General features: G+C 45.2%; 1 protein-coding gene across 1 annotated transcript in view; it reads right to left on the bottom strand.

Annotated features, from left to right (window-relative positions):
• Positions 1-526: 526 nt before the first annotated feature.
• Positions 527-26,469, bottom strand: part of LOC121560027 (protein KIAA0100-like) — a 35,857-nt gene continuing 9,914 nt past the window's right edge. Inside the window, 35 exon segments of the mRNA XM_045218017.1 lie at positions 527-1,737; positions 2,525-2,547; positions 2,550-2,658; positions 3,500-3,601; positions 3,943-4,070; positions 7,888-8,023; positions 8,151-8,261; positions 9,329-9,415; positions 9,697-9,877; positions 10,012-10,133; positions 10,349-10,504; positions 10,852-10,973; positions 11,238-11,417; positions 13,177-13,276; positions 13,859-14,065; positions 14,384-14,541; positions 16,405-16,711; positions 16,937-17,136; positions 17,382-17,481; positions 17,827-18,017; positions 18,938-19,161; positions 19,316-19,434; positions 19,550-19,752; positions 21,213-21,404; positions 21,553-22,630; positions 22,742-22,947; positions 23,333-23,630; positions 23,890-24,104; positions 24,544-24,698; positions 24,950-25,086; positions 25,247-25,314; positions 25,494-25,618; positions 25,725-25,848; positions 26,077-26,260; positions 26,384-26,444. Of these exon segments, the coding sequence (XP_045073952.1) occupies positions 1,552-1,737; positions 2,525-2,547; positions 2,550-2,658; positions 3,500-3,601; positions 3,943-4,070; positions 7,888-8,023; positions 8,151-8,261; positions 9,329-9,415; positions 9,697-9,877; positions 10,012-10,133; positions 10,349-10,504; positions 10,852-10,973; positions 11,238-11,417; positions 13,177-13,276; positions 13,859-14,065; positions 14,384-14,541; positions 16,405-16,711; positions 16,937-17,136; positions 17,382-17,481; positions 17,827-18,017; positions 18,938-19,161; positions 19,316-19,434; positions 19,550-19,752; positions 21,213-21,404; positions 21,553-22,630; positions 22,742-22,947; positions 23,333-23,630; positions 23,890-24,104; positions 24,544-24,698; positions 24,950-25,086; positions 25,247-25,314; positions 25,494-25,618; positions 25,725-25,848; positions 26,077-26,260; positions 26,384-26,444 (6,295 nt within the window). The 3' untranslated portion in view covers positions 527-1,551.

Genomic DNA, 26,469 nt, shown 5'->3' on the forward strand with positions numbered 1-26,469 from the left:
GTGATATATTGTTATATTGCTGTTATCGCACAGATATGTTGAGGGACTACAGTGCAAAACAGAAGTCTGCTGTGGCATATATTGTTGGAGAAGTCTCATGCAGGGTACAAAATTATATATTTTACAGGGATGCACTTTCCAGTCAGTGTGACTGTATCATACAGACTTGAGTAAAATCCCAACACTATAATAAAAGCATAAGGCTACTATTTGTTTAACACTTTTTTTGGTTACTACATGAGTCCATATGTGTTATTTCATAGTTTTGATTTCTTCACTATCTACAATGTAGAAAATAGTACAAATAAAGAAAAACCCTTGAATGAGTAGGTGTCCTAAAACTCTTGACTGGTTGTGTATATCATTACAGTACTAGTGAATCAGGTATTTCTAACTGTTGCAACAGACAGCATTTCTATTTTTACATTTACGTCATTTAGCAGACGCTCTTATCCAGAGCGATTTACATGAGCAATTAGGGTTAAGTGCCTTGCTTAAGGGCACATCGACCAGATTGTTCACCTAGTCGGCTCGGGGATTAGAACCAGCGACCTTTCGGTTACTGGCACAACACTCTTACCCACTAAGCTACCTGCCGCTCTATGGTTGTCAAGGTACTTTCATTTGAGATAAATGTTTTACAATCTACCTGATTTACATTTGCTTGAGGATACAGTATTCCTGAACCAGCAGGAAACGATGCTCTGAACAAGTCACATTATTTGCATCTTAAAATGGCATCCTATCCCTTATATAGTGCACTACTTTGGCATCCTATCCCCTAATGTAGTGAACTATATAGGTAATAGGGTGCTATTTGAGACACAACCATAGTCAACATATAAACTATGAAATGTTCTAATTGATTTAAAGGGGAAAGAGCAGACAGTGAAACTAAAAAAATAGCCATCACCCCAGTCATGCTATTAATGCAACAAGTATAGGCTGCTCATTCTGAAAGTTCAGGACCATGCGTGATGCATTGAATGAAAATGAAATGTTTACTGTATGGCATGAAAAACAAATAAACAAACAAGAAAACAAAAAGATACATTTGGTCAATAAGACCCTGATATTTGTTTTTAGCAGAGAACTGGGCCATGTATCCATAAAGCCTCTTAGAATAGGAGTGCTGATCTAGGGTCAGTTGTGACTTTTAGATCATCACAAATACAAAGAACAGGGAGGGTCAGGATCAGTCCTGGCACTGTTTTATTATCAGTCTCTCTGCCCCATAATGACCTGCAGCTCCACATGCATACAGTATTTGACAATGTCAAGTGTCATCAGATAACACACTAGTAAAGGCAGTCTGACCTCTCCATGATTCCATGGGCTGGGGAGTGTGCTACTGTAGCTGCCATAGTCTGCATCCCAAAATGGCACCCTATTCTCTATACAGTGCACTACTTCTGACCAGGAAACATAGGACCCTGGTCGAAAGTAGTTCACTATGTAGGGTATAGGGTGCCATTTCAGACACTGCCATAGACTAGAGCGCAGTGGTCCAGTACAGTACTGGTTCAGTGGAAGTGAATGTAGGCCTGTCGGTCACTTGCGTCGGCTGAAGATGCTCTTCTTGCTGGAGCTCTTGTCTGAGCTGCTGAGACCGATGAGGAGTCGGGCCTTCTCATCCCCCTCCTGCTGCTGCATGCTCGTGTCGGACTTCCCCTCAAACGCCTTGCCACGAGAGTCAGAGCCCGACGCCGGCTTCAGACGCAGCTTCTCCTTTATCATCTACACAGAGAGGGAGGGGGAGGAAACACATGTCAACCACATATAAAATAACATGTGGTTCAAGAACTCCTTTACATTTACATTTAAGTCATTTAGCAGACGCTCTTATCCAGAGCGACTTACAGTTAAGTGAGTGCATACATTTTCATACTGGCCCCCCGTGGGAATTGAACCCACAACCCTGGCGTTGCAAACGCCATGCTCTACCAACTGAGCTACATCCCTGCCGGCCATTCCCTCCCCTACCCTGGACGACGCTGGCTAATTGTGCGCCGCCCCATGGGTCTCCCGGTCGCGGCCGGCTACAACAGAGTCTGGATTCGAACCAGGATCTCTAGTGGCACAGCTAGCACTGAGATGCAGTGCCTTAGACCACTGCGCCACCCGGGAGACCATTATCATCTATGGATGGGAAAAGGAAAACATGAGAAATATATAGGACATATGACTGAAGTCAACTATAAATAGTTCTATATTGTGACATATAAAAATAGCTTTAGGCAGGGATTGGCATTTTGGCAGCTTGGACCATCACCATTTTTACATTTAAATGTTTTTGCCATCTAACTGCTACTGTAGGACATGGATGTGTTGGTAATGGAAGGGGCCAGGGTACTGTGCAGTACGGAACAGGATTAAGTTGCCCCTACATGCTGACCCTGGGTTTTGCATTTTCCCCACTAATGGTCAAGGGGGAGGGGAGGCTGATCCTAGATCTGTATCTAGGGGGAACTTTACCACGCAGTGGTTGGGTTAGTAATAAGCGGGACAGGGTGCAGTGCAGTACCTGTGCTACCAGGGCTTTCCTCTGTCCCTCTTCACAGCCATGGCAAAGTCCAGCCAGGTCCACGTGTTGTTGTGGTACTCCAGACAAGGCAGAACCAGGTTCAGATCCTTCCAGTCAACACTGTTTTTCTCTCCCTATGTGGACACAAGCACACAATACATAATGAAACTACATTGTCTGGGAGTTAAAAAGTACAACAGTTGTTCATACAATCCTGTTTTTGATTCTGTTACAATCCTGATGAGAAAATAGGATTCAATAATCATGCCTTCATGACATGTCTGTGTGTGTGTTCATTGATCTCCTGTTTAATGATATTACATATTTATATACGAATATTACATTTTCAATATTAAAAATGTACATTTATTAAACATTTACTTAAATCAGCGATGAAAAAGGATTGAAACCCCATGGTTGATAATACCAAGCATTATGTAATCTGGAAGTCAAGATAATGCTGTCATTGGAAAATAACGATTATTTTGCAAATCCCTGAAGACATGAAATTGAAAATCTGAGAGGGATTAAAAATGGCATCCATGTCACAAACAAGCCAACAGTGTGAGGTGGTTTACATATACAAACAGCTAAAACACATGACAACACACCAGATGTTGAGGTATTTTTTCAGTCTGAGAACAAAACATGTGTGACCTGATGACATCTCTCTGTATCTAATAATGGCTGAGTGAGATTAAACATCTCCCTTCGGGGGAATGTTTATTTATGAACTCACTGACACAACGACATGTATATAGAATCAACAACTGGCTTGAATCCAAGCATTGAGTACCGTTGTACTTTAGCTAGTTCCAAAATCCTGGCAAATTCCCAGATTTTCCAGAAATCCTGGTTGGACGATTCCTGGAATCAGGAGGGAATGTGCAGGAAATACGGGAATCATCCAACTGGCATTTCTGGAAAATTACCAGAATTTTGCTACCCTTAACCTTAGCACATGGTGATACCTGCCTTGTAGCTGACACAGAGGGGAACCTGGGGGATCTTGATGTAGATGAACGAGTTATTCATGGCTGCTCTCTCCTTCATCTTGTCAATGTCATCTACAGGATGCTAGATAGAGAAATAAGACATACTTCAGTTTCAATACGGTATGAAAGATCTAAGGCTGCGTCTGTAATGGCACCCTAATCCTCATCATAGTGCAATACTTTTGACCAGGGACCATAGAGCTCTGCTCAAAAGTAGTGCACTATATAGGGTACAGGATGCCATATCTGAAGCAGCCTAACTTTAACGAGAAAGTTGGGAAGTGCTTGTGAAAACAACGAGCCAATTCCACCAGCAGATGTAGCTGGGTGGCAAAGTAGTATGGCAGTATGAACATTTGGGGATACATCAACACATAAAGATGAATCTTTTCCCATTTCTCATTAAAAAAACACAACAAATACCTCAACAGCCTTTCGGAAGGACCTCCTGACCCCAGAGGTGCGGTTCAAGCCCTGGGTGACCCCTTTACTGGGGCCCATGACCCCCATGGTGTCCTCTGAGAGCTGCCTAGGCTTGGTGACAGGCATGCCTGAGATACAAATTACAATAAAATCATTTAGAACACACGTGTCAAACAAGGCCCGCGGGCCGAATCCGGCCCATGACACATTTCTATCCAGCCCACGCAATGATTTGGGTTGTCAAATCATTTTGGCCCGCTTCCATACAGCCCGCAATGCGCTGCACTACACGTCACAGCAAGCACTGCCAACGTGCTACACGTCCAACTGCAGTGCATTGCCACACAAACACCCCTCTTCCCAGACCCACTCACGAGGCACGAACCAGCCAATGCACTGTATCATATCGGCACTAATGGTACTGACTGAATCTTCTACCAGACCTAATGTTTAAATGTGTTGTAGGCTAAATGTCCATGCCAAGAAACTGTCATCTTGGTTGTCAAAAAGTTACAAGATAAAGGATTCACAAGCGGGTATAAATTACTATTAAAATAGACAATAGGACACACAAGCGAGTATAAAATGACTCAACAGTTGAGTGATCTACTTTATGAAATTACAGCCTGATGCGCTTGCATCCGTGAATTCAAAGGTGAATTCAATGTCAATTGCGCTGCTTTCGTGTGTCCCGTTTACAGCGGAGGGAAAGTGTACGGACACATGACTAGGGTGACCACATTTAAAATACCCAAATGCGAGACAACAGGATGATTTTGCGGGACAGTGTAGCCTACATGAATAAAAACATGTGGCAGCATTTGCATAAGCATTTAGATCTGCCTATTGGCGTGCTGTTGAGTTTTGGCCACATATTTTCTTTGTACCATTCAGCTAACCATCCTAAAATGTCAATTAGGTGGTGTTTTTGGTGTAATAGTAACATACTATGCTACTATATTTGATTCTGTTATGTAGAATACTAATGAATCATTATGTGATCTTCCAAGACATTGATTCAACTTTGATCTAACTTTACTAAACGAGCACCAATGTGAGAGGAGTGGCAGAGCGACACACCGGTGTGCTCTGGCAGCACTACAGCCTTGCAGTCTGCTGCACCGAACGAGCAATTGAAGAGTAGCCAACTCTTTTGCCTTGCGTAACATTTGGTGAATATCTGGGAATATTTGGCCAAGGAAACATTTCTGGTTGGTCTCAGGAAATGTAAAACACTTAGCATGGGAGACTTTTAAAATGGGGTTGAGTGAAGTAGCAGCAAATATGTTGAATGAGCAACTAATGAGCATGGAGCCTCACAAATTTGGTGATATTACCATATATCTTTCAGTCTAATATGGCTATTTGTAACTATTCATTAGAAGCATGCTTTCTGTAAGTACTTAGGAGGCCTAACTGTCCTCTCCAAGTTTAGCTGGAATTTAGCCCGAAAGGATTTGAGAAAGATTGGTTGACGATAGGCACATATGGCATCCTATGTATACATAAGTGGACATTATAAAAAGGGCCATCAGGGCCATATTTATTCAAATAAAACAATTGCCAGTTTGGGTCGCACTTGTATAAAAACAAACATAATAGGCAATGTCTGGCCTGTGAATTAGTTGTTTTTTCAATATGGCCCTGATTGAGTTTGACACCCCTGATTTAGAATATGCTTTTATCAAGATTGACTTACAGTCAGTGCACTCAACTAAGTTCAGTAGGAAAAACAACCACATATCACAGTAATTGCAAGTTATTACACCCATTGAAATAGCCGCAATCAGCAGAACCAGTGCCAGGAAGAAAAACAAGTGTGGATGTGAGTGCAAGAAAGACAGCAGCAGCATCAGCAGCATGGCCTCTGAATGACTCTACAGAGTCCACACCCTATACTCCTCTAACTCTCCAAAATGGCACCCTATCCCCTTTATAGTGCACTACTTTTGACCAGGGCCCATAGTGCACTATGTAGGGAATAGGGTGTCATGTGGGACACACCCTCTCACACAGCCCTCAAGGTCACACTAGACCCAGGCTTTTAATAGACACCAGGGGTGACACAGCAACTAGCAATCCAATACTACACAAGAGTTGGCAGACAATGGAAACTAATATTGATTGGTTGGGTGGCGCGAAGTGTGGATTTCAGGCTGGTCAACATGTATATGATGGATGGAGACTTGAGGGCAAGTGAAAGTATTTAGTAAAGCATAACTGTTGCACATCAATAACTGGTAAGTAAGTAAGCCTTGTCCGAGTCAGAATGGCCCATAGGGCAGGCACCCAGCTTCTGTTTCTGTAGCTTGATGTACAGTGAGGGAAAAAGGTATTTGATCCCCTGCTGATTTTGTACGTTTGCCCACTGACAAAGAAATGATCAGTCTATAATTTTAATGGTAGGTTTATTTGAACAGTGAGAGACAGAATAACAACAACAAAATCCAGAAAAACACATGTCAAAAATGTTATAAATTGATTTGCATTTTAATGAGGGAAATAAGTATTTGACCCCCTCTCAATCAGAAAGATTTCTGGCTCCCAGGTGTCTTTTATACAGGTAACGAGCTGAGATTAGGCGCACACTCTTAAAGGGAGTGCTCCTAATCTCAGCTTGTTACCTGTATAAAAGACACCTGAAGCAATCAATCAATCAGATTCCAAACTCTCCACCATGGCCAAGACCAAAGAGCTCTCCAAGGATGTCAGGGACAAGATTGTAGACCTACACAAGGCTGGAATGGGCTACAAGTCCATCGCCAAGCAGCTCGGTGAGAAGGTGATGCGAATATTCGCAAATGGAAGAAACACAAAATAACTGTCAATCTCCCTCGGCCTGGGGCTCCATGCAAGATCTCACCTCGTGGAGTTGCAATGATCATGAGAACGGTGAGGAATCAGCCCAGAACTACACGGGAGGATCTTGTCAATGGTCTCAAGGCAGCTGGGACCATAGTCACCAAGAAAACAATTGGTAACACACTACGCAGTGAAGGACTGAAATCCTGCAGCGCCCGCAAGGTCCCCCTGCTCAAGAAAGCACATATACAGGCCCGTCTGAAGTTTGCCAGTGAACATCTGAATGATTCAGAGGAGAACTGGGTGAAAGTGTTGTGGTCAGATGAGACCAAAATCGAGCTATTTGGCATCAACTCAACTCGCCGTGTTTGGAGGAGGAGGAATGCTGCCTATGACCCCAAGAACACCATCCCCACCGTCAAACATGGAGGTGGAAACATTATGCTTTGGGGGTGTTTTTCTGCTAAGGGGACAGGACAACTTCACCGCATAAAAGGGACGATGGACGGGGCCATGTACCGTCAAATCTTGGGTGAGAACCTCCTTCCCTCAGCCAGGGCATTGAAAATGGGTATTACAGCATGACAATGACCCAAAACACACAGCCAAGGCAACAAAGGAGTGGCTCAAGAAGAAGCACATTAAGGTCCTGGAGTGGCCTAGCCAGTCTCCAGACCTTAATCCCATAGAAAATCTGTGGAGGGAGCTGAAGGTTCGAGTTGCCAAACGTCAGCCTCGAAACCTTAATGACTTGGAGAAGATCTGCAAAGAGGAGTGGGACAAAATCCCTCCTGAGATGTGTGCAAACCTGGTGGCCAACTACAAGAAACGTCTGACCTCTGTGATTGCCAACAAGGGTTTTGCCACCAAGTACTAAGTCATGTTTTGCAGAGGGGTCAAATACTTATTTCCCTCATTAAAATGCAAATCAATTTATAACATTTTTGACATTCGTTTTTCTGGATTTTTTTGTTGTTATTCTGTCTCTCACTCTTCAAATAAACCTACCATTAAAATTATAGACTGATCATGTCTTTGTCAGTGGGCAAACGTACAAAATCAGCAGGGGATCAAATACTTTTTTCCCTCACTGTACAAGTACACCGCCTGGACAGGATGCTAGTAGGTAGTCCCAATACATACCAGTGGTGACCATTCGGGACTTGTCCTCCTCATCAGCAACTTCCTCCTCCTCCACATTCCTTCCTGGGAAGAAGAATCCCATCATCCTTTTGAAGAACTGGTACATGAGCTGGATGGTGAGAGGAACCACGTTCACCTGGTGACACAAACACATTATAACAGAGAAACACGTCTAACTGCATGCTCCCAATGCTTTCATAATTAAATGTTATGATCACATGTTAATACATCTTCAATGTTATGATCACATGCTTCCTCCTCACCTCAAAGTGCTCCTTGACTGAGATTCCTCCCACTGGGGGCCGGACCTTACTGAAGATGCGCAGGCCAAACTGCCGGCCGGACTGACACGGGCTCTGAGGACGCAACACCACCTAGGAGACAGCTTTCATGAAGCTAAGTCACAACACAGAGGCTGCATCCCAAATGGCACCAAAAGTAGTGCACTATATAGGGAATATGGTGTCATTCGGGATGCAGACAAAATAATCCCTGGAATAATGCCATGCTCCTAACCGCTGACTCATGACGCAACCCAAAAAGATGTTTCATGTAATGTAGGAAACCAATTTAATTCAGAATACAGTATATTCTGTAAAGACAATACAATTCATCTGAAATGTGTCCATACAGCATGAATGGTGTGCAGGAGGATACATGAATCAATTCACAGCTACATGGATTTTTCCTCCTAAATATCCCATATGAACGGGAAAACATCTGGAAAACAAACATGACTCAGACAGCGATGTAAGGCACGGTACCGTACAGCATTCAGATGATGGTGCAAATGCAATGAGGAGCACGCAAAAAGAGGAAGGACTGTGTAGGTGGGCATTGGAGTGACCCAGTCCCATGGTGGACATGCAATGCTGAATAACAAAGGCTCAGTCCCAAATGGCACCGTATTCTGTTAATAATGCACTACTATTAACCAGGGCCCATGGGACTCTGGTCAAAAGTAGTGCACTATATAGGGAATAGGGTGCCATTTGGGACACACACATAATATTCTGAGTGAGATTTCCGTGATGCTGACTGGATGATGAACAGTATGGCGTCAACAGTGACATGGACTCCCAGTTACTGTACCATCTCCATACATACCCTCACATGCTGCACAGGGGAAACCAAGTAGCGTTATCAACACAAGCAAACACTGCTTTAGAGGTCTTTGTGAGCACAACATGTTTGGTGCAACATGGCCTGGAACCATTGGATCAGTAACAGCAGAAGATGGAAACTTCTTGTTTCTGACAAAATATTGAAGAAACTAAACAAAAAGGCTTGCCCTATCAGAGATCCCTTTTAGAGGCAATATCTGTTAGCTTCACAGGTTCATAGCTCCACCTGTTGTAAAAATGTATCCAAAGGATACACGGATTGAGCTGCAGACTGCCCTTACCAAAGAAAAAGTCAGAGATGAGCACTATTTCCTGACCTTGTATGCAGCGTTGGGGAGCAGGTTGTTCATGGTGAACCAGCCCAGTTCCAGGAGATGCTCTGCTGTGTCGTCTGACTTGTTCAGCTGTGGGAGACAGTTTAACAGATGTTTAGCGTCAACATCAGGGCCCGCATTCATAAAGCGTCTCAGAGTAGGAGTACTAATCTAGGATCAGGTACCCAGTCTATAAAATCTTATTCATTACTATCTAAAAGGCAAAACGGATCCTATTTCAGCACTCCTAATCTGATACTTTTTGTGAATATGGGCCCAGCTCTCTAGCCGAAGCACAGTATCAAAAGAGTTAGGGTAATCTCCTTGTTAGGACAGAGCAGCAGTGTCCTCCCTGTCCTGTGCCCACCCACCTTGCTGTACATGAACCTCTGCAGCTCCAGTTCAGCGATGCCCAGCTGTCCATCCTCCTCAGTGAGACACCAGCGGGCCTGGGCAAAGCAGATCTCTGTCCTGCGAACCACACTCACGTCCTCCGGGGGCTTACGCAGCTCCAGTTTATTGGCCCTCTGCAGCTGGAAGTCTTTAAAACATCTGGGAGCAGAGAGAGACATACAGGGAAAAACTAGTCAGTATTCTTAGGAAGTATCTCAGAACTTCCCATGGTTGGCCGAGTAGTTTTCCTAGTCATTGAAATGATGGTGTGTGTGTGGCGGTGTTGGGCTGACCTGATGAGGATGTTGAGCTCCTCACTCTTCATCTGCATGTCAGTCTTCTCCTGGTTGAGCTGGTTCTGCAGCCTCACGTTGATCTCTGACAGCTCATCTCCTCTCAGCTCCTCAGGCTGGGCCTGGGGGAGGTCACACACCACACAGGTCAAATACACACTTAGTGGGGTTCATAACACAGGGATGTGTTTTATTCCCTCTCTAGATTATAATTGAATAAAGTAAAACTAGATCGAATACAACTGTATCGTCCCTCCCAGAGGAATTACCTTCACCTTTGGTTTTCACCTCACAAGTAACAGTGCTGAAATCAGTGTCAGTCTGTCCAATGGCTCACCCTGATATTGGAGTAGATCTGTTTCTCCAGGCGTCTGATCTGGGCCACATGCTGCCTGACGGCCTCCTGCAGGTGTAGAATGCTGCTGCGCTGCTCCTCTGGGTTACTGGAGATCTCCAGCTGGAAACGCACTCGCTGCTTCTTCTCACTGTGCTCCTGGGGACAGACCCCCCACACAACATGGTCAGAGGGTAGGACGGGATGCATCCCAAATGGCACCCTATTCCCGATTTTTCCTATTTAGAGCCCTGGTCAAAAGTAATGCACTACATAGAGAATATCATGCCATTTGGGACGCATAAGGGACTTGTACAGTGCAGAGACTTCAGCTGTCATACAGTAAAGGGTGAATGCAAACTTTCACTCAAGTAACATTTTCACTGACCTCAATGCATGACTAAGTGAAAATTCGACTTAAGTGGAAGTTAGGATTTGCCCCGTATACAGTTGCAAATGCTATAGGACAAAACACTGCCTAGTCAGATATTGAGGCATCTCGTTACCTTGCGTTTGGGCTCAACGTGCAGCAGTAGGTTGTTGACGATGTCCAGGATCATAGCATACTGCACAGGGTTGGTGGAGATCTCCAGGTCATGGTGAATGAGGGTGAAGGTGTCCACAGCCCCTGATAGTGCAGTGGGGGGGGAAGACATAAAGTTGAAGGGCTCAAGCCTTTACACTCAATAACAACACAGCAAGATTGTCAGCATGTTCTGACACTGTATTTGAGGATGTCGGTTGCCTCGCAGAATAAAATAGAACACTAGAATGGACTTTGGCATCCAAACAACAGGACAAAACAATTCAGGAAAACGTTAATTCTAGATACTGATACAAAAAAATTATTGTATAAAACAGTGCATTATATGAGCTCTATGGGTTGCCTTACCAGCTTGTTTTTTCAGCAGGTCTTCCTTCTCGTTGCGCCGTACCTCTGGGGGTTTGATCTGCGTGGCCAGCTCAGGGTCGATGTCGTGGCTGTAGCCGATATAGTACATGCGACAGCTGCAACGAGAGATGATACGCTGGACCTGCTGGGTGTCATTCACCTGGGCCGGCTGGTTCCAGTCTGGATACACAGAACAAATAGGAAGTGTTACATTTACTTTGACACATAATTTGTATTATCATAATCATAAAATCATCATCATCATCATCACGTGGCACTTTCTTAGGACCTTTTTAACTACAGAACATAGAAATGTGGAGTTTACACATAACTCAGCAAAAAAAGAAACGTCCTCTCACTGTCAACTGCGTTTAATTTCAGCAAACTTAACATGTGTAAATATTTGTACGAACATAACAAGATTCAACAACTGAGACATAAACTGAACAAGTTCCACAGACATGTGACTAACATAAATGGAATAATGTGTCCCTGAACAAAGGGGGGGGTCAAAATCAAAAGTAGCATTCAGTATCTGGTGTGGCCACCAGCTGCATTAAGTACTGCAGTGCATCTCCTCCTCATGGACTGCACCAGATTTGCCAGTTCTTGCTGTGAGATGTTACCCCACTCTCCCACCAAGGCACCTGCAAGTTCCCAGACATGTATGGGGGGGAATGGCCCTAGCCCTCACCCTCCGATCCAACAGGTCCCAGACGTGCTCAATGGGATTGAGATCCGGGCTCTTCGCTGGCCATGGCAGAACACGGACATTCCGGTCTTGCAGGAAATCACCCACAGAACGAGCAGTATGGCTGGTGGCATTGTCATGCTGGGGGGGTCATGTCAGGATGAGCCTGCAGGAAGGGTACCACATGAGGGAGGAGGATGTCTTCCCTGTAACGCACAGCGTTGAGATTGTCTGCAATGACAACAAGCTCAGTCCGATGATGCTGTGACACACCGCCCCAGACCATGACAGACCCTCCACCTCCAAATCGATCCCGCTACAGAGTACAGGCCTCGGTGTAACGCTCATTCCTTCGACGATAAACGCAAATCCGACCATCACCCCTGGTGAGACAAAACCGCGACTCGTCAGTGAAGAGCACTTTTTGCCAGTCCTGTCTGGTCCAGCGACGGTGGGTTTGTGTCGGTGATGTCTGGTGAGGACCTGCCTTACAACAGGCCTACAAGCCCTCAGTCCAGCCTCTCTCAGCCTATTGCGGACAGTCTGAGCACTGATGGAGGGATTGTGCTTTCCTGGTGTAACTCTGGCAGTTGTTGCCATCCTGTACCTGTCCCGCAGGTGTTATGTTCGGATGTACCGATCCTGTGCAGGTGTTGTTACATGTGGTCTGCCACTGCGAGGACGATCAGCTGTCCGTCCTGTCTCCCAGTAGCGCTGTCTTAGGCGTCTCACAGTACGGACATTGCAATTTATTGCCCTGGCAACATCTGCAGTCCTCATGCCTCCTTGCAGCATGTCTAAGGCACGTTCACGCAGATGAGCAGGGACCCTGGGCATCTTTCTTTTGGTGTTTTTCAGAGTCAGTAGAAAGGCCTTTTTAGTGTCCTAAGTTTTCATAACTGTGACCTTGCCTACCATCTGTAAGCTGTTAGTGTCTTAACGACCGTTCCACAGGTGCATGTTCATTAATTGTTTATGGTTCATTGAACAAGCATGGGAAACAGTGTTTAAACCCTTTACAATGAAGATCTGTGAAGTTATTTGGATTTTTACAAATTATCTTTGAAAGACAGGGTCCTGAAAAAGGGACGTTTATGTAGACACTGGTATGGTGCTGGAGATAATGAATATGAGGAATTCCCCTTTAAGGAAAGATTCAGATCAAGTTGAGATTTTCAGCTTTGTAGGGCCAGGGTTTAAATACAGTGCATTCTATGAAGTAGAAGTATGTGTGAGGAGCAGCAGTACCTGTGGTAGTGCTGACCATGCCTCCAACAGCCTGGCCACTCTCCATCAGCTCCAGCACTGAGTCCAGGTGACGCTGCCTGCGCTCCTCAATGTTTTTCACCTGCAGACGCACCATGCACAACCAAAGCAAAGACACCCTGTCAAAGCTGTGACAGCAACCTGAATCTGAAAGATTAACTGCACAAAAACGCTCTCTGTTACGCACCTACTACAGAAATACTCTGTCATGCAACTTGGACTTGAGCCTGAATGTAAGCCATCATGAGCCATATGCAACACATCACCATTTAATGCTACAGAAGATAATTTATGGTAGTTCCTGTTAAAGCTGCAATATGTAACTTGTGAGAGTTATAGATCTGTCACTCTCATTGAAAGCAAGTTTAAGAAGCGTTAGACATGTTCTATATGCACTATTCCTATGCTTCCCCTTTAAGTTTCGTTTTTGCGTCTTACTTTCGTTTTATTTTACAGCTGAAAATACAATATTTTTGGTTATGGAAAATATATTTCACAGTGGTTCAGATGGTACAATGATTCTCTACACTATACTTGCGTGCTTGCTTTGTCACATAAACTGAAATTAGGCAAACTATTAGAAATGTTGCAACCAGGAAATGGCAGAGCGATTTCTGCATAGTGCATCTTTAAGAGCCTGTTAATAATGGTTTCACTGGCCCACCTCAAGCCACAGCTGCCAGTCCTCCTGCTCTGAGGGGTTGGGCTCCATGGTGGCAAAGTACTGCATGCCGTCCAGCAGACAGGTCCAGGTGGTCTTCTGCTTGAGGGTGTCGCTGTACCAGGCCGGGTGGTGCTCACACTGCAGCAGCTGGGCCTTGGCAGCAGACACCAGCACGCAGCCAGCCGTCTCTGTGCCACGCAGCATCATCTACAGACAGACAGCAGAGCAGGATTATAACCCTGGAGACTGGAGTGTCACATGCAAAATAAAATGCTAGACTGGCAGAACATTTTAAATTAGAATGTTGCTAAAAATAGAACAGGTTCTGTTTTCAGTATAGCTAAGGATCCGAAATGATTGAGACGCAGAACATTGTTTCCATATTTGTCTTTGTCCAATAAGGTCCTATTAGCAAACATAAGTGTTACCTTCTGGGGCATTAAAAGTGTGATTGGCCCACTGCTCTTTACAATCTTAATCTGAGTTGCCATGAACATAAACTTCCAGACTAGTGGTCAGTTGTACCTGACAGTTGACCAGCTCGATGAACCAGTTGCGGTTGTAGACGTCGTCTGTCTGGCAGGCAGCAATGCCACACAGCTGATCACTCACACCAGAGTCCTCCTCTGAGAACACCACAAACTTATCAGTCTCTTCAATTAGCTTCTGCAGCATGGACGTCCCTGCAGAGAGAGGAGGAAGGAAGAGTTGAAGAAACAGAGGTAGCAAATTATAACATTGAAAGACCATTCATGTGGCCTGGCTGGTCTAGCAGTAATGCTGCAGCCTCTGGCATACATATCTACAGTGTTGACATACGCTCGAAACTGGCCTAGTGGCCTTTGACACAACATCTCTCTTTCTTTCCCCATTGTCATCCTCTCTCACTATCTGTTCAATAAAATCTGAAAATCCCTTAAAGATATACAGTACCAGTCAAAGGTTTGGACACACCTACTCATTCCAGGGATTTTCTTTATTTTTACTATTTTCCACATTGTAGAATAATAGTGAAGACATCAACACTATGAAATAACACATATGGAATCATGTAGTAACCAAAAAAGTGTTAAATCAAAATATATGTTATTTGAGATTCTTCAAATAGCCACCCTTTGCCTTGATGATATCTTTACACACTCTTTGCATTCTCTCAACCAGCTTCATGAGGTAGTCACCTGGAATGCATTTCAATTAACAGGTGTGCCTTCTTAAAAGTTAATTTGTGGAACTTAATTCCTTCTTAATGCGTTTGAGACAATCAGTTGTGTTGTGACAAGGTATGGGGGTATACAGAAGATAGCCCTATTTGGTAAAAGACCAAGTCCATATTATGGCAAGAACAGCTCAAATAAGCAAAGAGAAACGACAGTCCATCATTACTTTAAGACATGAAGGTCAGTCAATATGGAAAATATGAAGAACTTTGAAAGTTTCTTCAAGTACAGACGCAAAAACCATCAAGCGCTATGATGAAACTGGCTCTCATGAGGACTGCCACAAGAATGGAAGACCCAGGATAAGTTTATTAGAGTTACCAGCCCAAATAAATGCTTCACAGAGTTCAAGTAACAGACACATCTCAACATCAACTGTTCAGAGGGGACTGTGTGAATCAGGCCTTCATGGTAGAATTGCTGCAAAGAAACCACTACTAAAATGACACCAATAAGAAGAAGAGACCTGCTTGGGCCAAGAAACACAAGCAATGGACATTAGACCAGTGGAAATGTGTCCTTTGGTCTGGAGTCCAAATTTGAGATTTTTGGTTCCAACCTCTGTGTCTTTGTGAGACGCGGTGTGGGTGAACGGATGATCTCTGCATGTGTAGTTCCCACCGTTAAGCATGGAGGAAGTGTTATGGTGTGGGGGTGCTTTGCTGGTGACACGGTCTGTGATTTATTTAGAATTCAAGGCACACTTAACCAGCATGGCTACCACAGCATTCTGCAGCGATACACCATCCCATCTGGTTTGGGCTTAGTGGGACTATCATTTGTTTTTCAACAGGACAATGACCCAACACACCTCCAGGCTGTGTAAGGGCTATTTTACCAAGAAGGATAGTGATGGAGTGCTGCATCAGATGACCTGGCCTCCACAATCCCCCAACCTCAACTCAATTGAGATGGTTTGGGATGAGTCGAACAGCAGAGTGAAGGAAAAGCAGCCAACAAGTGCTCAGCATATGTGGGAACTCCTTCAAGACTGTTGGAAAAGCATTCCCAGTGAAGCTGGTTGAGAGAATGCCAAGAGTGTGCAAAGCTGTCATCAAGGCAAAGGATGGCTATTTTAAGAATCTCAAATAAAACTATATTTTGGTTTAACACTTTTTTGGTTACTACATATGTGTTATTTCATAGTTTTGATGTCTTCACTATTATTCTACAATGTAAAAAATAGTACAAATAAAGAAATACCCTTGAATGAATAGGTGTGTCCAAACTTTTGACTGGTAGTGTATATTTAAAAAGAAAATCACATGAAAGATAATTCATTCACAATGAGTTAGGCTGCACTTTGTTACTCCAGGGGAAACATCCTACCTTCGTGTTGACTCTTCTCAGGGCGGCTAGTGCTGGGCATGGTTGGGGTGGAAGGGGCTATGCTGGGGCCGCCGGAGTAGTTGGACAAAGAGCGCTTGAGCTTCTTGGCAGCTTGCAGTGTAGTGTCTATCCTCAGGCCCTTCAGAGCCTCTGTGGAGAGGTTCCTCTTGAGAACGGCTGCCTTCTTGTAGCCGTCGTACAAACCGAACGCTATGTTCCTGTTAGTGGTGGTCCAGGAGGCTCGCAGATCAACCAGGCACAGCTTGTGGGTGTAGGGGGCATTCGCCTCATCTTTTGGGTTCACCTCCTGCCACAATGAGAAATACAATTTATACGCTTCACGTTTTTACAAGAGATCTAGATACACCTTTTGACTGGAGAACTACAAATGAAGGGTTGAGATACAGAGCCAGAACAAATATAATTCATTTAAAGCTACTGTGTGTGTCCCACTTGCACATAGGGTGCAAATGGAGACGCAGCCTGTGCCATCAACTTTGGGGTGTCTACCATCCCCTCCCTGTTGTCTTACCTCCTCCATGCGGTTGCTCTGGCGCTGGTAACTGAGGGAGGACAGGCCGAGCAGGTGGGTCTTCTTCACCTGGGCGTTGATCTGGTGGTCGGCCGTCTCGTCCCAGGTGGAGGCCATGAGGTGCACCGTCATCAGGGACAGCTCCGACACCATCTGGGTCACGTTCCACTCCGAGATCAGCCTCCTCATCACTGTGCCCGCTGAGAGAACAGACAGACAGACAACACACACACAGTCGGGTTAGACCAACACGCAGGCTGCTCAACAACTCAGTCTCAAATTATACCCAATTCCACATACAGTGCACTACTTTAGACCAGATCCCAAGTAGTGCACTACTGTAAATGGAAGATGCAACCAATGAAACATTGGGCCTAAGACCATTGTGTGAATGTATAAATAGCAGGTGGCATTACTATGCCTGTGTTGTGTCCCCTCTTTTTACCCTGTGGGATGAGTCTCTGAGCCCCTCTGGTGAAGACGTGGCCTTTGCTGCACTCCACCTGGATGCCCCTCTGCTGAGCGAAGGAGGCCCAGTAATGCACCTGGGGAGGAGACACAAGGTCAAAGGCCAAATCTCAAATATCAGCACTCATAGGAGGTAACAAGACAATGCAAGTGACAGTGCGCTCTGAAAACATGGAATCAGTAATAAGAGATCAAATACGCAGAAAGATGGAAGTCTTACAAATTTCCATTTGATCCTAAATTGACAATATAACTTTTATGCTTTGTTCTTGGGATGTAGGCTGAACATAAGCAGTGAGTGTATGCATCCCAAATAGCACCCTATTCCCTATATAGTGCACTACTACTGGTAAAAAGTAGTGCACTATAAAGGAAATAGGGTTCAATTTGGGACACAGCTTTAGTGTTGGTAATTTACTCACTTGTAGTTGAGGGAAGGCTGCTGTATAGGACATCTGTTTGTAGTGCTGGCCCAGCTTCTTACGGATGGGTCTGAGGCTGTGGAAGAGTTTGCCTCTGCAAATGGGTCTGGAAATGCTGGTCCAGGTGGCCCAAAAGTTCTGCATCCAGCGCAGGGTACTGCTGTACAGGAGGATTCTGGGTTGGCACGGCTCTGAGAGACAGAAACATAGGCATTCAATAAACAAACATTCAACATCAGAGCTAATGATTGTTTGATTATTCGTCTTGACTATTGCATCCAAGCTAAATATATAGACTTGATTTGACAAGTGTACATGTTGTCCCAAATGCATTGGTGGAAAAAGTACCCAATTGTCATACTTGAGTAAAAGTAAAGATACCTTAATAGAAAATGACTCAAGTAAAAGTGAAAGTCACCCAGTAAAATACTACTTGAGTAAAAGTATAAAAGTACTTGGTTTTAAATATACTTAAGTATCAAAAGTAAAAGTAAAAGTATAAATCATTTCAAATTCCTTATAATTAAGCAAAGCAGACGGCATAATTCTCTTATTTTTTTAACTTACGGATAGCCAGGGGCACACGCCAACACTCAGACATCATTTACAAACGAAGCATGTGTTTAGTGAGTCCGCCAGATCAGAGGCAGTAGGGATGACCAGGGATGTTCTCTTGATAAGTGTGTGAATTGGACCATTTTCTTGTCCTGCTAAGCATTAAAATGTAACGAGTACTTTTGGGTGTCAGGGAAAATGTATGGAGTAAAAAGTACATAATTTTCTTTAGGAATGTATTGAAGTAAAAGCAAAAGTTGCCAAAAATATAAATAGTAAAGTAAAGTACAGACACTCTAAAAAACAACTTAAGTAGTACTTTCAAGTATTTTTACTTAAGTACTTTACACCACCGCCCAAATGACACCCTATTACCTACATTACTTACTTGACTGAGAGCCTGACTGAGGGAACCTATGGGTGCTTGACATAATTAGTGCACTATATAGGGAAGAGGGTGCCATTTGGGACACAACCTCTGTGGAGAATTCCTAATTGAACCTGGAAAAATGCCAAGCCACACAGCTACCAAAAGGTAACTGGACCATCACCTCACCTGTGCCACAGTGTTGGTTGAGGTCCATGGTGATGGAGAGGTTGAGGTTCTCTGAGCGGAAGGCTCTGAAGGAGTCGTGAGGTTGTCCTGAGGTCACATCAGCTACGTTCTCCGCACAGCAGAGCATTACAGCGTGATGGTCATGGGGGTTGCCATGACAAAGCCATTGGAGGTCAAGGGTCATGCACAAATTTGGCAGGTGCAGGAAACAGATGTCATCATACCTGAGAAGAACAAGAAAAAGAAAAAACTAAGCAAAGACAAATATCACTAATTCTGAACAATTTCCCAAAACATGAAAATCTAAATGTTTCACAGGAGAAGCTGTTTCCAGAATCTCTCTGATATTTGAAAGCCAGATTTCAGTCTGCCACCTACTTGGAGGCTGTCCTGACGTTGACATCCATGTCACCTTTGAAGACAAACTGCCCAGGGTTCCACTCGTAGTTGACTTTGTTCCATTCCCAGTGCATGTTCTCTGTAGTGTTATAGGGGTCCTACAAAAGAGCAAAATGATGTCAAACACAATTGCTGCTAATCCTAATTCTCAGGTCAACACATTTTCCTGAGTCAGTAAGCGGCTAAGAAGTATTGATCAGACTGTGTGTTAACCTCTGTGGCCAGCTGATGGAGGTTGGCCTGTTCTATGTCCATGATCCAGCGTCCATGTACCAGCAGACGACTCTTGTCCCACCAGGCCAGAGGAGGGGAGGGGTCAACCGTGGGTTTGGTCAGCAGATCAACCACCTGGCCAATCAGGGTCCAGGCTGGGTCCCAGCAAGGCCCCCACACTATAGTGTACAAGGATATATTGGCTGCATGGAGAGAAGAGGAGATGGGAAAATAATAGTTAAGAGTTGAATTAGCACAACTGCCAGTATATGTTTAGAGATGAGATGACACTACATCAAACATAACAAGATTCATATAAAGTTAGTGCATTCAGAAAGTATTCAGACCCCTTGACTTTTTCCACATTTTGTTATGTTACAGCCTTATTCTAAAATGGATTTAAAAAATAATAATTCTCCCCCTCATCAATCTACACACAATACCCCATAATGACAAAGCAAAAAAAGGGTTTTAGAAGAAAAAAAAAAAACTTTACTCAGTACTTTGTTGAAGCACCTTTGGCAGAGATTACAGCCTTGAGTCTTCTTGGGTATGACGCTACAAGCTTGGTACACCTGTATTTGGGGAGTTTCTCTCATTCTTCTCTGCAGATCCTCTCAAGCTCTGTCAGGTTGGATGGGGAGAGTTGCTGCACAGCTATTTTCAGGTCTCTCCAGAGATGTTAGATCGGGTTCAAGTCCGGGCTCTGGCTGGGCCACTCAAGGACAATCAGAGACTTGTCCCGAATCCACTCCTGAGTTATCTTAGCTGTTTGCTTAGGGTCGTTGTCCTGTTGGAAGGTGAACCGTTGCCCATGTCTGAGGTCCTGGGTGCTCTGGAGCAGGTTTTCATCAAGGATCTCTCTGTACTTTGCGCCGTTCATCTTTGCCTAGATCCTGACTAGTCTCCCAGTCCCTGCCACTGAAAAACATCCCCACACCATGCTTCACCGTAGGGATGGTATTGGCCAGGTGATGAGTGGTGCCTGGTTTCCTCCAGACGTGACGCTTGACATTCAGGCCAAAGAGTTCAATCTTGGTTTCATCAGACCAGAATCTTGTTTTAGGTGCCTTTTGGCAAACTCCAAGCGGGCTGTCATGTGCCTTTTACTGAGGAGTAAACTGTCACTCTACAATTCCTTCAACCTCATGGCTTGGTTTTTGCTCTGACATGCACTGTCAACTGTGGGACCTTATATAGACAGGTGTGTGCCTTTCCAAATCATGTCCAATTAATTGAATTGACCACAGGTGGACTCCAATCAAGTTGTAGAAACATCTCAAGGATGATCAATGGAAACAGGATGCACCTGAGCTCAATTTCAAGTCTCATAGCAAAGGGTCTGAATACTTGTAAATAAGGTAATTTCAGTTTAGTATTTTTAATACATTTGCAAAAATTTCTAAAAACCTGTTTTCGCTTTGTCATTATGGGGTATTGTGTGTAGATTGTTGAGGAAAATGTTTTATTTAATCCATTTTAGAATAAGGCTGTAACGTAACAAAATGTGGAAAAAGTGAAGGGGTGTGAATACTTTCCGAATGCACTGTATGTGATTGACCGGTATGTGTCTATTGCACATTGTTGAAAATAAATACAAATGTTGATCACAAAAAATGAGGATCGCACTGAGGTTTGTGCTTCATTGAAACACTTGACTCACATTTGAAATCGCAGTAAAACTTGAGTGGTGGCATGTTCCTGTGGACGGTTACATCTCCCCATGGCTGGCCTAGTGGCACCGTCTGCCTGCGGCGAGCCCGGCCCTGCCCATCCTGCTCTGTCCCGATCAGACGGCCTGACAGCTCCCAGCCCCGGATCTCAAACAAGTAACGAGGATAGTCCCGGATTCTCACTGGCACAGGGGGAGAAATAATGAAGTATAAATATAAAGATAATATTATCAATATTCATAGAAATAATTAAGTTATGGAACAATGGTCAAATGTAGCGCACTATAAAATGCAATAGGGTGCCATTTGGGACGCAATCCCATCACTCACCCAGGAAGGCAGTGAGGTTGAACTTGACTACCCGGCACCACTGGACCACCAGGGGGAGCCCGTCTCTGGGGAAGGGGCTGACTCCGTCGATGTCCCTAAGCTGCTCGCGGACGCGCTCCGGCCCGTGGAGGGACTGGTCGGCCAGGGCCAGCAGCTCCAGGTCAGACACCGTCCAGGTCAGCAGAGACTTCCTCATGGGCGTGTTGGAGTAGAGGCGACGGGAGCGCTGGATGTAGATCTCTATGTGTTTGCGCTCCAGAGACGTATACAGCTCTTCTATCTTCCTGGCAGGCAGCAGTTCTCCGTGCTGCTTCCGTAGGTCAGCCACCTTCTTGTCCAGCAGCTGGAGCCTCTTGGAGCTCTCCTTGCTCTCGTCCTTCATCAGCTCGTAGTTGTCCCTCAGCTTGATCTCAAACACGTCGTCCAGGAAGACGAAGGAGAACTGGCTGATCTTGAAGACCAGATCTGGGGGCAGATGCTGGAGGGCTGGGGTCTGGCTGGGGCTGCTGTGCAGGGACTTGAGCCACTTCTGAACGCTGATGAACTTGTCAAAGGTGTTGGAGAAGTTGTACTGGTAGGGGAACTCCATGGCCAGGCAGAGGCAGGTGAACACCCAGGCACTGTTGTGTCGGGTGGAGAGGAAGGGAAAGAGGTGTCGTTGGTCCAGGGCCTGATCAGGGTGTGTCTGGACCTCCAGGCCCTTGAAGGAGAATATGTCGTTGCCGTCGAAGTTGAGAAACATGTGGGGCGAGCGGACGTTCATGGAGCCGGAGTGTGTGGAGAGGGACAGGGCATCTGTGTGCAGCAGGAGGTAGTTGTGCTCCGTCACCTGGGCTGTGAAGCGGGTTCTGCCCAGTTCTACATGCACAGACAGGTCCTTGACCCTGCTGTGGGCTGGAGAAGTCTTAGTAGATCCACTCTCTGGTGGATCTGCTAAACTCTCGTCATCTCTTTTCTCTGTTAGGCCTAGAGAGTCACACAGAGTATCCCAGCAACCCTGGCTCTCTGTCGCGTGGTGATACAAAAACATGTGGTCTGATGGTGTCCACTGCACTGCCAGCTCCTCTTGACACTGGACCTGCACAAGGGAAGAGGACAATGCATGTGAACTTATCTGAATAACACTGTCAATCAAGAAGAAGGAATATGACTGATAGGCCTGACGGCAGGATGAGTAACTGTAACCTACCTCCACGTTCCCGGTGGTGACGTGGTAGCAGACGGCCAGGATGGAGAGGCTGAGGACAGGGTTGGGGGTTTGGGCTGAGGGACAGCAGGGCTCAATGGTCTCTGTGAGAGCCTTCACCACAGACAGACACACACCCTGGACAGACACCGTGGAGCTTTCCGCCGAGCCTTGGGCCTTCACTGTGTCCACCCGCAAAGACATGGCTCCTAGCACAACACAGGAGCCAATTACCATCCATAATGTAGGCCTAGTCAGAGATGGATATTAAAGGGTCCATCCAAAATGGCACCCTATTTCTTATATCCCCGAAACTCAGCTCTGGACCTCGAAGCCAGTGCCACTGCATTTTTTCATTGTTCCCCTCTAATCAGAGACTGATTTATAACTAGGACACTAGGTGTGTGCAATTCATGGTAGAACAGAAAACCAGCAGGCTCCGGACCTCGTAGGGTAAGAGTTGAGTACCCCTGCCCTATATAGTGCACTAATTTTGACCAGGGGCCATAGGGCTCTGGTCAAAAGTAGTGAACTATATAGGAGATAGGGTGCCATTTGGGACGCACCCTAAAAAGCACTTCCCATTTAACTTACCTGCTACAACGGAGAGTGTGAACACATTGACATCCTCCAGGTTACACTCAATCTTAAAATAAAAGGCGCCCTGACTGGGGGAGGTTGTCCCATCAACAAGGGCAGGTACAGGCACCACATCTGGCTGCTTCGAGGCCTCCAGCTTCCTGCCGTTGTCCAGGTTACAGAGAGCCAGTAGGCGGGACAGGCACAGGGCACAGGTCTCTGACACCTCCAGCTGTAGGCCCTTCAGACTGGACTCCACACTCACACTCTCAGAATGGCTACTGGACTCACTCTGGGGCTTGTTGAAGCTCCCCTGGGGAGACAGTCAGCCAAGATAACAACAATGGGTGGTGTAGTATTGGTCAAATACTAATCAGGGCTGTGATCATCAGGTCAATACAGGAAAAGTAGGGTATTTTAGAGCAGGGGTGTCAAACTCATTCCATGGAGAGCATAGTGTCTGCCGGTTTTAGGTCTATCCTGATTTTGGTGTTCTTCATCACATCATTGGAACCCAGGGGAAACCATCGGGAGTAGTAGTTAGTGAGTAACCCTAAATAGTTATTGCCTACCTTGTTGTACGCCTGCATTACCTGCAGTGTAAGGGAGTCCAGGATGAGGGCTTCCCCCCACACGTGTTTGCCAGGGGGGTGGGGTGCCTGCTGGATGTGGGAGCCCTGGCCCACCCTCCACCAGAAGTGGTCCAGGGACAGAGAGAGGCGGCGGTGAACATTCTGGAACTTGAGGCTCTCTGTGTTTGTGCTGATGTCCAGGAGGTGCTGCATCTCTACATTATACATTACATATTCAGATCTACTGAATATCACAAATCACATTACAACATTTTGGGATGCAACGCTAGCTCTACTCACTATGTGTAGGGGTGTGATGATTCCATGGTGTAAAAGGATATCAAGTAATTGTAATTCATGTGTTAAAGAATGGGAAAAGCTGACTGTGCCTTACAAAAACACATGATGACTTATCTAATCTATCAGGGCATGTTATGTTTGGAAAGGGTTGATTCAACAGCTACAGCAAGTCAAACACCATGATTCATCTCCTGAAACTACTGCAATGTTGAAAGCAGAATGAACTGAAGAGAAACACCCACTGCTGACCATTAGCATTCCTGTCATTCCTCTCAAGGCAAGACTAACCTTTAATGCAACGGAAGTATATGTTGACCATGCCCTGTGTGAGTGTGTGTTTGTGTTGTGCTGTACCTGTGCTGACTGAGATGAAGCCCAGGGCGAAGGGAGGAGTGTCTCCCAGCTGGACAGACACGTTGACATTGGACACAGAGGAGCTGATCATCACTGGGGCGTCCAGGTGGGGGAAGTTCCTGTAGGACGGGAGGGTATGAAAATACTCCACTGGACTACACACCACACCACAATACACCACCACACACCACAATACACCACCAGACACAACATAAACATGAGGATGAAGACAGGAGAGGATTAGAGTGTTAGTTGATTTCAGTTGTGCTCAATTTCAAAAGAAACCATGCTATAGAGCCAGGTTAGTAATGTATGTTGTTGGATATTGTCTTTACATCCGTTTCAAGCAATCAACTGGTGTGTTTGGCATTCTCCAGTCTGGTTTGTCAGTTGAAAATGCTTATACCTCTTTCTATGAGCTGCTTTCCTATGAATAAGCTGTTCCCATGGAAACAGGTCTAGCCAATGGGAGAACTCCTGGTGACGGTAGTGGATGATGCAGGTGTTGACTGTGACTGACCCTGAAATATCCACTGATGTCGCCTGGGGACATGAGTTGGAGATAAGCTAGAGACTTCAGAACAAATATTATATTTCTTACAAGAGGTCAAACGTCAAGCATATTTGCAAAGAGCTTTGATGATGCAGTGCAACTATGAAAACTAGTAACCATATCAATCAAAAATCGAAGCACACCACTCACCTGCAAGACAGTCCTGAGGGTGTTGAGGCAAAGGATTCTCTGTCTGCTCTGGGAGAGGAGAAGCCCATCTGTTGATACAAAAACAAGGAATGGTTATTTTCCACCCTCCCAGACCCTCTCTTCCCCTCCTCCTCTATGTCTACGTCCCAAATGGCAACCTATTCCCTATATAGTGCACTATGTAAGGAATAGATTGCCATTTGTGACTAACATATTTCTGGTGCCCAGCGCCCAGCTCTCCACTCACCCTCCAGAAGTAGCTCCAGGTTGCTCTGAGGGAAGCTCATCTCAGGGGTGAAGCTCCTGAGGGGCAGCTGCTTGTCCTCACGTCCGTATCCCACCTTCAGAGACTTTAGGGTCCAGTTCAAGTGTCTGGATGATTCAGATATACAGTCAGAGGAAGAAGAAAATAGAATAACAGAAAGACAAACCAACCCAAAAAATATAATTCATACTAACTCTGTGCCCTATGACTCACCTTTTATGGCTGTGCATGGACAGGGTTATACTAGTATTCTCAAACTCCACATTGACCTTATGGGGCACCAGCTGATGAAACTGCTCCACTGCTTCAGTCTGGACATACTCGTCCTTTTCATATTCTATAAGAAAATTACAACAGAGAGAAATGGTTGTAAATAATGCATCTCCGAATGGTTCTCAAAATCACCTCACAGCAGCCATACAATAACACCATGTCTGAGTCTCAAATGGCAAATTTTTCCCTAAAGTAGTGGACTATGTAGGGAATAGGGTGCCATCCTTGTTAAAAGTAGTGCACTATATAGGGAAATGGTGCCATTGGGACGCAACACATTGCACTTTCTCACCGTCTGTAGAGAGAGTGCTCTCCAGAGGAGTTGGTGGAAGCAGTAGCTGGCTGAGAAACAGGCCCTCATGCATCTCAGCCAGCAGTGTTCTCACACACAGGGCCAGTCGGCCTGGACGCACCTCTGGCAGGCTGACATCCCCAGACAGCACCAGGCTCAGGGACACCTCCGCCAGACATGTATCCTGCTGAGCACAGCACACAGTGAGTTGGGACAATGCAGTGAAATACATTCTGTGTAGTTACTCTTCTTTAAAGAGACCCACTCAAAAGATTGCTATGTTTACATGGGAAGAAACTCCACTTACCAATCGACTGCTTTTAAGCACTTTACTCCTTAGCTGGCCCACAGAAAAGTCCCAGGCCAACCTGTTATGAAAGTTATGAACATTTA

Source organism: Coregonus clupeaformis, chromosome 6, assembly GCF_020615455.1.
Source record: "Coregonus clupeaformis isolate EN_2021a chromosome 6, ASM2061545v1, whole genome shotgun sequence".
Lineage (NCBI taxonomy): Eukaryota > Metazoa > Chordata > Actinopteri > Salmoniformes > Salmonidae > Coregonus > Coregonus clupeaformis.